At 42.6% G+C, this 12,748-nt stretch overlaps 1 protein-coding gene across 4 annotated transcripts in view; it reads left to right on the top strand.

Moving 5' to 3' along the window:
- CASK (calcium/calmodulin dependent serine protein kinase) overlaps positions 1 to 12,748 on the top strand; it is a 541,831-nt gene that overhangs the window by 484,438 nt on the left and 44,645 nt on the right. For all 4 annotated transcript variants that reach the window (XM_030202350.1, XM_030202349.1, XM_030202348.1 and 1 more), the window contains 2 exons: positions 10,099 to 10,179; positions 10,285 to 10,365. In XM_030202350.1, coding sequence (XP_030058210.1) covers positions 10,099 to 10,179; positions 10,285 to 10,365 — 162 coding nt within the window. The remainder of the gene's footprint in view (positions 1 to 10,098; positions 10,180 to 10,284; positions 10,366 to 12,748) is intronic.

Below are 12,748 nucleotides of genomic sequence, written 5' to 3'. Positions count from 1 at the left end.
AATTTTAACTGCCAGACATTTGACCATTCCTCTAATTTTTGGAAATCTCATCTCATGGTTTCTTCTTGGTTTCTCCCTCCAGGGTATCCACTCTATTGTCTGTCTTTGTGTCATCTGCAAAAAGGCAAACTTTTCCTTCTAACCCTTCAGCAATATATTAAACAGAATCGACCCCAGTACTGACCCCTGTGGCACTCCACTACTCTTCCTTTTCTCCGAGGGGATTCCATTTACCACCACTCTATCGCCTCTTGGTCAACCATCCCATCTTATTCAAGAGTCTTCTGTGAGAAACTATATCAAAGGCTTTGCTGAAATCCAAGTAGATTATATCTAGCGCATGCCCTTTATTCATTTCTTTTGGTCACCCAGTCAAAGAAATCAACCTGATTCATTTGACAGAATTTTTCTTTGTTAAAGCCATGTTGCCTCAGATCCTACAACCCATTGTATTCTAGAGAGTTGACTATCTTTTGCTTCAGCAGCAACTCCATTATTTTTCCTACCACAGACATGAGGCTTACAGGCCTGTAGTTTTCCACTTCTTCCCTGTCCCATCTTTTATGAAGAGGGACTACATCCGCTTGTCTCCAATCCTGTGGAACTTCTCCTTTCTCTAAAGATCTATTAAATCTTTAGGAGGTCCCACCAGGATTTCTCTAAACGTCCTCAGTATCCTAGAATGTATCCTATCCAGCCCCATAGCTTTGTCCACTTTCAGATTTTCAAGTTGTTTATAAACACTTCCGTGAAGGATGCAATATCCACTCCATTCCCAGATATACCCTCGGCAGCCGACTGTGGTCCTTCTCCATGATTTTCTTCCATGAACACCGAAGAGAAGTACTTGTTTAGCATGTTCACTTTATCCTCCTCAATTTCCATATAGCCATTCTTGGCATCTTTCAGTTTTCTAATTCCATTCTTAGCTTTCCTCCTTTCCCCAGTATATCTGAAAAAATCTTATCACCTCGTTTTATACCTTTAGCCAGTTTTCTTCCACTTGCACTTTCACTAGTGGTATTTCCCTCTTCACTTCTCAGAGTTTAATCTAGTAATCGTTTCCATGATCCTCTTGTTGCATTCTTCTGTATTTCTTGAACGCAGCCTCTCTTGCTCTTATTTATTTATTTATTTATTTATTTTGCCCGCTTGTTTGGAGAACCATATAGGCTTCCTGTTTCTGCATTCTTTGTTTACTTCCCCTATATAAAGGTCTGTTGCCATATATATAGCAACTTTCAGCTTGGATCACTGGACTTCCACTTATCCTGTGTCTACCCATGCCATCAGCTTTTTTTTTTTTTTCAGGTATTCCTCCCATTTTATGAAAATCATCATGTCTGAAATCCAGTACTTCGAGTTTTGTGCATCTGCACTCTGTTTTCACTCTTATCTCAAGCCATATCATATACGTTGGAAACGCTTCCTCCATTTGTGAGCACTAGATCCAGCGTCGACCCTTCCCTCATAGTTTCACCATTTGTCTGAACAAAGCACTTTGACAGGCATCCACAATCTCTCTGCTTCTTTCCAATCCACATCAGGCAAATTGAAATCTCCCAGCAACTAGTTTCTCTGTTTGTGCCTGGGTCTGTAGTTAACACCGGTGTGGATACAGGTTCCATCTTCTTTTTCCAGGATGATCCATATACTTCCTTTCCCCAGCTTCCCTGCATTTCAGTCACTCTGATATTATTTTTACACACACAGTGCCACTCCAACTTTTCGGCCCTCCCTATCCTTCCTAAAAAACATTTTTGCTCGGTGGTCACATCCCATGCATGGGAATCATTGAAACCATGCCTGTGTAATAGCAACAATATCCAAGTGTTCCGCAAACATCAGGGCTTGCAAATCCTGAACTTCTTTACTTAAACTATGAGCATTTGTGCTCATTGCTTTCCTGTGTTAAGTGAGTTGTTCAGATGTTTTCCTATATTAACATTGCTTTCCCATCTACTGTCTTGTTTTTCCTGGAGGTGACTTTCTGGATTTCCATGCTACTTCTACCATACTGTCTGAATTTGTGCCCAGTGATTCTTTTTCCTGTCACAGAAAGATGTAGCCCATCATTACAGTACAGCCTGTTATTTTTCATTGTACTACCCCATCTCCTTATGTTTCTAAAACCATCTTCTTTACACCAAGCTTCAAGCCACTTACTGAATTCCTCTGTTTTACATAGTCTTTCCTCTCCCTTCCCATATGTAGGAATAACTCCAGAAAAGCTGTGGTCCGAACCAAAGATTTTAGTCCCTTCCCAGGTTTCTGGAATGCTCTCTATGCTCCAGATTTATTATATTTGGCCAGATTATTTGTCCCTAGGTGGATTACAGTATCTGTATTAGAATCCTTACTCTCTTCTCAGATCACATTCAGTATTTGGTTGGTACATCTGGTAGCTGAGGATCCTGGAAAATATTTCACTTGGGACCTTTGAACTGTGTTCCTAAGTTAATGCCTCTTATAATAGTCTCCTAGCAGTAAGAATTTTCTGCTTTGAGCCGATGTGTCATTGTTTTGAGGATGTCTGTTGGATTGAGTTACATTCCTTGCCTCTGACTCCACCTCCGTACTTTTCTGGGCATCCTGACTTAGGAAAATGTGGGGGGGGGGGGGGGGGGGAGATTCTGGAAGCTAAATTTAGGCTCTTGGGTAGAAAGTTGAAGTCCAGATCCTCCAGGGTTACGTTTTCAGAAATGCTCCCCATTCCACGTGCAGGACCCAAGAGGCAGGCATTGTTGAAATGATTGTGCAGGCATGAGGGATTTAGATTTGCTAGGAACTGGGCAACATTCTTGGAAAGGGGGAGCCTGTACCAAAAGGATGGACTCCACCTGAACCAGAATGGAACCAGGCTGTTGGCACTAACTTTTAAAAATGAGAAACTAAATGGGGGGAAAGCCGACAGTCACGTAGGGGCACATGGTTCAATGTGAAGTATCCTTGAAGGATACTTTTGAAACGGGAGCTTTAGGGAATCCCAACAGAGATATTTCAACAATGGTAAAAGAAAGCCAGGAGTGTCTAATGGGAGAACAGAGTAAAGGATGAAAATTATCCCCATCAACTTCAAAGCAGCTTGTAGATTCATGGAAGAAAATCACAATTTGAAATGCCTGTATACAAATGCTAGAAGCCTAAAAAAATATGATGGGAGAGTTGGAGTATATAGCACTAAATGATGAGGTAGATATAGTAGGCATCTCTGAGACTTGGTGGAAGGAGGACAATCAATGGGACACTTTTAACAGGGTACAAATTATATATAGAAGGGAGTAAATTGGAGGGGGGTTGTGCTATATGTTAAAGAGGGAATTGAATCAAACAAAATACACATTCTACATGAAACAGATAGCAATGTGGAATCATTATGGATAGAAATTCCATGTGTGAAGGGATAGCAGAGCTGGTAGTGGGAGGTGGGGCTGGAGGTTGGGAGGCAGGGCTAGTGCAGGGCAGACTATACGGTCTGTGCCAGAGCCGGTGGTGAGAGGCGGGGATAGTGCTGGGCAGACTTATACGGTCTGTGCCCCGAAGAGCATAGGTGCAAATCAAAGTAGGGTATACACAAAAAGTAGCACACATGAGTTGTCTTGTTGGGCAGACTGGATGGACCGTGCAGGTCTTTTTCTGCCGTCATCTACTATGTTACTGTGTTACTGTGTTACTATATGGTTAATTGTAGTCGTAGAATTTATTAAAAGTGGTCCTCTCCAAGCAGACACACAAGCACGAAATCATGTATGCCCCTGTTTTATTGCATCATCGATCATACGTTGATAAGTTCTTCCCAGGTAGCCACTACTCTGCCAATATTCTGTTGTATCAGTTTCATCAATCTTTTTCAAATGCTTATTTAAGCCTCCCAGTGTCCACTTCTTTGTTGGAAATTAAGCAGTAAGTTGTTTCACACCATGGTGTTTGTCTCAAAAACTTGATAATGACTTTATCTTTTTCAGTAAATACTATTTTCACAGTTAGCGTAAATAATTACATCACACATGTCAATTTTGAACAGCAGAAAAAAGTAAGTAAGCAGGCAAGTTCTGACAGTGAATAATGCAAAGTGTTGCTTGATGATTATTTTGGTCAAATTACCCAAATTTGCTTGAATTACACTGTTAAACAGCAAAATTAGATGACAGAATCTAGGGGTTCCCTCTTTTTTTTTTACTAATCACGTAGTTAAAACAGTGACATCGTACTGATACCACTTTTGCACAGTAGAAAAAGTAAGCAAGCAGTGAGTTCTGACAGTTAATTATGCAAAGTGTTCCTTGACGTTTATTTTGGTACAAATTAGTCAAATTTGCTAAAATTACACTGGTGATCAGTAAAGTTAAATGGGTGCTCCTTTTTATTTCCAGTCACAATGTATGTGTGTGTAGATGTAGATCTATATAGATATATCACTCTACAATGGATCTGTTTTGGGTGGTGGAGCAGGTGGGGGAAGAGGGGTTGGTGGTTGGGAGGTGAGGATAGTGGAGGGCAGACTTATACGGTCTGTGCCAGAGCCGGTGATGGGAGGCGGGAAATACTGCTGGGCAGACTTGTACGGTCTATGCCCTGAAAAAGGCAGGTACAAATCAAGGTAAGGATACACATATGAGTTTATCTTGTTGGGCAGACTGGATAGACTGTGCAGGTCTTTTTCTGCCGTCATCTACTATGTTACTATATAATGGATCTGTTTAACTGTCCCAGAGCTTTTTTACGTCATTGATCTGTCAAAATCCATTTTTATAGTTTTTCCGAGTGTTTTTTTTTTTTTTTGTATTGAGGTCCCACTTTCTTGCAAATCAACCCTCCAAAATTGAGAATAGCTCTATCCAGTCTGATGATGAGAAGCACTGCAGGTTCTCTAAAGTGTTAAAGAATTAAAGGCTTAAAGGCAATGTTCTTTGTTGTTGAATATGATTTACTTGCCTTGTGTTTAGAATATTGCATGATAACCTTTTTCTGTGCATATTATACTTTTTCGCTGATATTATTGCAAATCATATCTCAATGACCCCTGTACATTTTTCATGCTGTCTTACTCCCAATGGCCTCTGTGCATGTAAGTAACCTGTCAAGTGACAAAGCTTTTATTTTTTTTTTTTACCCTTTTCAGCTAGCAGCATGAAACTGTTTTCCATTGCTTTCTTTGTGCCTTAGAAATATCAGAAAAAGTAAAAATGCCTAAGCTTTGAGTGTTGCCTGTGAACTGAATTGGCATGATGTTTTCTTCTGTAGACCCATGCATGTCCTTTCCATATCATATGTCATCAGACATCCTCTGTCATTTAGTGTTTTGGTCCTTAGGGAAAGGAGGAAACAGTGGTTGCTATGGATGGGCCATTTAGTTCTTACCTGCCATCATGTTTCTATGTTCTATCACTCATACATGTTAGTCATGGTTAAAGGGTAGGTGGGTTTTTTATTTGGAAAATATGTTTGTCTGCTTTGACTTTTGTCTGACTTAACCTCTTCTATCTACCCCATCACTGTCGCAAAAAATTGCAAGGTAATGTCAGTCCCTTTGTCTGTGAAGGCTGAATCTATCAGGCCACTCATGCCATGTCCCTACAAATATTAAGTGTGCTGGCATTCTGCCTTTTCACTCCTAAAGCACACAGGGCACCAAATCAGGTCTTCTTTTGAGTGGCACATGGAGCTAGGCTGAGCTACAAAGGTAGCTAAAATCGCACAAACACAAATAATTGAGTGTGACATCACTTACGATGCTGTACATTCTTACACATTGCAATAGCATGTGCTCAGTATTGTTTCCTTAAAACCAGAAGCTGACTTGACTCATGTTGGGACCTGATGATGTCCTCCAGATTGGGTAGGGTAAAAGTGACAGCACAGCATGCAACCAACAAGGTACACCCTAACCCTTAATCCTGTCTCCATCACTGTGCATGATAAGGCCAGCTGTCACTTCTCCCCCCAAATAATTGTCAGAAGTATCACATTTCTACAGTTAAATGATGCTGTGTTAAAATGAGACTCTCAAAATGTACCCCAGCCTGTTGTATAAGATTCTTCTTCTATGCTCTGGTACTGGAAAACTCAGTCTGTTCCTCCCTAGCCTTATACATGTTTTCAGGGTCAGTTTTAGGGTAAAGTGAGCAGGATGGTTTTCCAAGGCATTTTGCTACTAAGAGCCCTGACATTGTGCAGCCTCCTGCCAATCTATCCATTCTCACCTTGAACATACTTACTCTAAAGGTGTTGTGTGGCTCCCCTCCCCACTACCAAAAAAAAACCCCAGAAGAAAACACCCTCTGCAGAAAAGGACCTGTGCTCATAATTCTACAATTTCCCCACCTATTGGTAGGTTCAATAAAATAACATACAAAATGTGAATCAAAAACATGCATTATTTAAAATAAATGATATAAATATATTATAAATTAATGGCCTAATGGTTAGTGCAGCAGGTTGTGGACCTAGGAAACCAGGTTTGATTCCCGCTGCTGCCTGACAGCAGTGGGTTGAGATCCTGTGAACCCAGGTTCAATTCCCTCTGCAGCTCCGTGTGACCCTGGGTAAGTCACTTAGGACCCTGTTTACTAAGCCATGTTAGCACGTTAGCGTCTTTAACACACATTAGCCATGTATACACGTAAACTGTGTACATGTCTACAATATCCCTATAGGCACCTATATGGTTAGCGCGTGCGCTAATTGTAGGCACATTAAAAACACTAACACACCTTAGAAAACAGGGCCCTAAGTCCTCCATTGCCCTAGGTACAATGTATAACTTAGATTGTGAGCCCATTAGGGACAGTGCAAAGTACCTGTAATTGAAATTGTAAACCGCATAGTCGCCTCAGGGATCACTTGCAGCATATCAAGTGCTGAAAATAAAATAAACATCAAAACAACAGAGATGTACATTCTAAACAGATATACCATCTACCTTCTAACTTCCTATGTGCATTTTAAATGTATTTCATTCTGTTTTTTTGTATTATAGGGTTTTTTTTTATGTTAAGGGTAGCTTGCTTATTTCCAGTTTTCTATTTATAGTTATTCATCTATCTCCTTATGATTAAAAGGAAATGCATCTAAAACATGTGTGAGGACTCTGTGATTATAATTAATAATTAAAACAGACATTTATACAAAAAATAGTATCCAAGTACACAAAAACGCATACAAAAACATATAAATTAACAGGGCCTTTTACTAAACTGTAATAAAAAGTTGTTGAAAGACATCAGGAGATTTTTTTTGTGCCTATGATGAAGCAGTCCTGCTCCCGTTGCCTAACACAGCCAGGAGCTTCTTGAGGCTTTTTCCTCCTGTGACATTCACAACACTCCGTATTTTCTCGGTCAGATCTCAATTGAGCATCCCTACTACGTATATTTTTTATAGATTTTGACTATATTTTTTATAGATTTGGACTATTTTTAGGGATATCTCCCTTGTTTATTGGTGTACTAGTAAAAAAGGCCCGTTTCTGACACAAATGAAACAGGCGCTAGCAAGGTTTTCCTCGGAGTGTGTATGTTTTAGAGAGTGTGTGAGAGTGACTGTGCGAGTATGTGTGTGTGACAGAGAGTGAGACTGGGTGCGAGTGTGTCTGTGAGAGAGAGAGAGTGTGTGCGAGTGCGTATGTGAGACACAGTGAGTGTGTTTCACACAGATACAGTGTGTGTGAGAGAGAGAGAGAGTGTGTTTCACACAGATACAGTGTGTGTGAGAGAGAGCAAGTGTGAGAGTATGTGTGCGATACACAGACTCTTTGTGAGACCGAGAGTGTATGAGACCGAGATTTTGCAGAACCCCCTTCCCCTCTTCTTCCCCCCTTCCCTCCCCTTCCACCCCTGTCCGAGTTCCAGAACCCCTCCCACTTCCCATCCGAGTTCCAGAACCCGCTCCTCCCCTTCTAGTGGATTTCCAGTAATCCCCTCCCCCCCGTGTTGTTTCAGGACCCCCTTCCCCCCCCCCCTCTGTCGTTTCAGGACCCCCCCCCTCGTGTCGTTCTTGACTCCCCTCCCACTCCCCACCTGTCTGGCCCTCCCCTTCTTAAGAGCTGTCTGCTTAAAAGTTTTTACCTCCTGCACGCAGGGACGCCGCTTCCGACAGCTTTTTCTTTCACTTGTGTTTCAGCTGTTCCTGTGGTCCCGCCCTCTTCTGAGCATGGGGCACCCCCTCAGTGGATATGTTTGCCACTCAACTAAACCACAAGGTCCCTCAGTTCTGTTTCAGGCTCACGGCAGACTACCATCAGATGCCTGTCTCCTACATTGGGGAACAGGCCTTCTTTATGCATATCCTCCCATACCTCTGGTGGGGAATACTTTGCTGAAACGAAAGCAAGACCGCGGAACCATGATCCTGATTGCGCCATATTTGCCACTTCAGATTTGGTTCCCTCTTCTTCTGTACTTGTCCTCCAAAGAACCGTGGAGATTGGAGTGTTTTCCGACCTTCATCACTCAGAACGAGGGATCAATTCTACATCCCAACCAGTCTCTGGCTCTCATGGCTTGGATGTTGAGAGCCTAGAATTCGCTTCCTGGGTCTTTCGGAGGGTGTCTCCCGAGTCTTGCTTGCTTCCAGGAAAGATTCCACTAAGAGGTGTTATTCTTTTAAATGGAGGAAGTTTGCCGTCTGGTGTGACAGCAAGGCCATAGATCCCCTTTCTTATCCCTCAAAGACCCTGCTTGAATAACTTCTACACTTATCAGAGTCTGGTCTGAAGACCAACTCCGTAAGGGTTCATCTCAGTGCAATTAGTGTTTATCTTCAACTTGTAGAAGGTAAGCCTACCTCTGGACAGCCTTTAGTTGTTCGCTTCATGAGAGGTTTGCTCTTGTCAAAGCCCCCGGTCAAACCTCCACCAGTGTCATGGGATCTCAACGTCGTTCTCACACAGCTGATGAAAGCTCCTTTTGAACCACTGAATTCTTGCCATCTGAAGTACTTGACCTGGAAGGTCATTTTCTTGGTGACTCTTACTTAAGCTCATAGAGTCAGTGAGCTTCAGGCCTTAGTAGTGGAAGCACTTTATACTAAGTTTCATCACAACAGAGTAGTCCTCCGCACGCACCCTAAGTTCTTACCGAAGGTGGTGTCGGAGTTCCATCTGAACCAGTCAGTTGTCTTGCCAACATTTTTTCCCCATCCTCATGCCCACCCTGGCGAAAGCAGCTTGCACACCTTAGACTGCAAGAGAATATTACGTTTTACATGGAGCAGACGAAGCCCTTCAGACAGTGCGCCCAGTTTGTTGCTTTTGATCCCAACAGGAGGGGAGTCGCCATCGGTAAACTCGCCATCTCCAATTGGCTAGCAGATTGCAGTTTTGCAATTCTGGAACATCACAGGTGCAATTTAAGACATGAGGAAACTCTTAGTCTCACCCAAATATTTTTAAAGAACTCCCCAATCTAGCTTGCTATCTATATAGGGAAGGGAAACGGGACTTGATATACCGCCTTTCTGTGGTATTTTGCAACTACATTCAAAGCGGTTTACATATATACAGGTACTTATTTTGTACCTGGGGTAATGGAGGGTTAAGTGACTTGCCCAGAGTCACAAGGAGCTGCAGTGGGAATCAAACCCAGTTCCCCAGGATGTTTTAGAGAGTATGTGTGAGAGTCCGCTGCACTAACCACTAGGCTACTCCTCCACTCTATTGTGCCCAGAAATATGTAAGCCTTTTTCTAAATGTTTTTCATTTTCTTTCACCCTTTCCTGTAGAGTTGTTCTCATGTCTTTTGCTCTCTGTTGTAACCAATCTATCTCTTTTTTTTCCTACTTTTGTGATTATATAAACAGCATGCCATTTACTGAACAGTGCATGAAAGGGCATGCAGATTTGTCAATAATAATGCATAGATCATGAATGTGAAATACATTTAGAGAAACTTAGTTGTCAGAATCAAAATATTTTTGCAAATGACAGTGAAGTGAATTGGGTAGTATCAGGACATTCGAACTGTTACTGGTTGTTCCCGGAAAGTTATTGTGCATAAGGGAAACAGCTTTGGCTCCTAAAACTGTACTTTTATATTAGATTTGAGCACAAGTTAAGAGCTTGTATGTGCATGAAATTAACATGAACACTTTTCTTTTTAGTTTTTGATCAATTAGATCTGGTCACATATGAAGAAGTTGTGAAACTACCTGCTTTCAAAAGGAAAACACTCGTTTTGCTAGGTAAAATTAAATATGTCTTCTGCAAAAGTGAAAATGTGGCTTGCAAATTCTGAGTCGTGCTCAAATTGTGGTTATTTTACTTTTCTACCTGTTTCATTAAACCAGGTGCACATGGAGTAGGAAGAAGACACATAAAAAACACGCTCATCACCAAACATCCAGACAGATTTGCATACCCTATCCCACGTAAGTAACTTCTTGCTCTTTGGCTACCATTTCCTGGAAAGTGCTGCACAGATTTCACAGGAAATAAATTTGGTTGCAGAGGAAATGGAACTATGCAAGTACTCCAGAAAAACTATTTGTATAAACATTTATAGATATGTGATGATATTATTAATGCGAGGGTCACTTTTCCAAAATGAGCTTGAGTGTGAGAGCAGGACCATCACTGGATCAAAGTGGTTCGTGTCCTGGTTACTGGAACTAAAGGGGAATCCCTCTCCAGCGACATAGGCAACTGGCTGCTGAAGTGCACGTGTAATTTGCAGGCGCATATAAAGTCACATAGAGGGGCATAATTGAACGACAGTGGCCATCTCCAGGGCCGGCCTCATAAGTGGGCGGAGCCAACCGTATTTTCGAAAAAGATGGCCGGCTATCTTTTTCTTCGCTAATACGGTTGGGCCTGGCCAAATGTCAGAGCTCGCCGGGTTTGAGATGGCCAGCATCGGTTTTCGGCCATAATGGAAAATAATGCCGGTGATCTCAAACCCGGCCATGGCATGAGAGGAGAGAAAATCAAGGCAGCGGCTGTGAACGGCGCATTCAAGTATCTTGGAGAGGAAGGGAGATGGGGCGGTAGTTGGAAGGACAGGTAGGGTCTAGTGATGGTTTTTTGAGGAGTGGTGTGACTACAGCATGCTTGAAGGTGTCAGGGACAGTTGCAGTGGAGAGAGAGAGGTTGAGGATATGACAGATGGGGGGATGACAGTAGGAGAGATGGTGTTTAGTAAGTTGGTGGGGATGGGATCAGAGGAGCAGGTGGTGCATTTCGAGGAGGAAAGAAGGTGGGCAATTTCCTCCTCGGTGATATCAGGAAAAGAAGAGAAGGAGGCCTGGGTTGGTTGGTTGAGGGAGTGGGTTAAAGGGTGAAGAGGAGGAGGTGGCTTGGTAGTGAATTCGAGCTTGATCTTCTGCACCTTGTCACGGAAGTAGTCAGCCAGTGATTGAGGAAGAGAGTGAGGGGGGGTGGGAGCGGAGGGCACTTTGAGGAGGGAGTTGAGGGTGGCGAACAGACGAGGGTTGGAGCCAAGAGAATTAGTCGATTGGGTATAATAGTCCTGTTTGGCAAGGAATAGGGAGGACTGGAAGGAGGATAGCATGAATTTGTAATGAATGAAGTCGGTATGGGTGTGAGATTTCCTCCAGAGGTGTTCAGCAGATCGGGCGCAGGAGCGAAGGTATCAGATGCAAGGTGTCAGCCAGGGCTGGGGATTAGTATGCCTTGTGGGACGGGGGATGGATGGTGCAAGGGTGTCCAGAGGAGAGAGTGGCATTGTAAGCAGACACAGCCTTGTCGACAGACTCGGAGGACATGATGGAAGGGAGGAGATTAGAGATACTAGAGGATAAGGTGGGAGGGTCGACAGCCTTGGAGATTCCTGAAAGTAGTGGTTAGTGTTGTACGGGACTGAGAGGGAAGGTGATGAAGTGCCTTCCTTATTAACACTTTGCATTTGACTTGCCATTCCTTATGCTGTTTTCTATTACTTTCAGTTGGATCCTTCTTCCAATTTCTGAAAGATTTTCTTTTAGCTCTAATAGCTTCCTTCATCTCACTTTTTAACTATGCTGGCTGTCATTTGCCCTTCCTTCCTTCCTTCCTTCCTTCCTTCCTCGTTTTTTTAATACATGGAATATGTCTAGTCTGGGCTTCCAGGGTGGTATTTTTGAACAGCATCCATGCCTTACATAAATTGTTTTACCTTTTGCAGCTTCTCCCCTGTTTTTTTTTTAACCATTCTTCTCATTTTATCATAGTCTCCTTTCTGAAAGTTAAACGCTAACATATTGGATTTCCTGTGTGTACTTGCTCCAGAGCTGATATCAAATCTGATTATATTATGATCACTTTATCAAGCAGCCCCAGCACTGTCCTTTACCCCCTTACACATAGGGATTCTAAGATGTGTTTTGCGTCCTATAGAAATTTTAGTCTGTTTGGTTCAAGGCCCTCTTTAACATATAATGCTACTCCTCCAGGAGTTCACATGATGCAGTGAGCATCTCAAGACATGCGTTAGAAGAGCTGCTCCAAGATACTCCTTTGCCTTCGCCCCAACTCTGTTAAAATTACAAAAATAGCCCTGCCGACGCCAAAAGATTATCTAGGAAGGAGCAAAGAACCTATGGACAAATTCTTGGTGCTCAATGCCAGGTTCATCAACTAAACCTCAAAGACATGACACCCTGAGAGGCTGGGAAATGATCAGACATGGCGGTCTCTCCAGAATCTCAAGTCTCCGCCTCAATGCTCTTTTTGCGGAAATAACTGCGGCGGTGGTAAAAGCACTAGATGTCCATTTTACTCAGCTGTCAGAACAGATAAGCGGGGATGTCGCAACTT

This window comes from Microcaecilia unicolor, chromosome 4, assembly GCF_901765095.1.
Source record: "Microcaecilia unicolor chromosome 4, aMicUni1.1, whole genome shotgun sequence".
Taxonomy (NCBI): Eukaryota; Metazoa; Chordata; class Amphibia; order Gymnophiona; family Siphonopidae; genus Microcaecilia; species Microcaecilia unicolor.
This window is presented reverse-complemented; position numbering and strand designations above follow the sequence as displayed.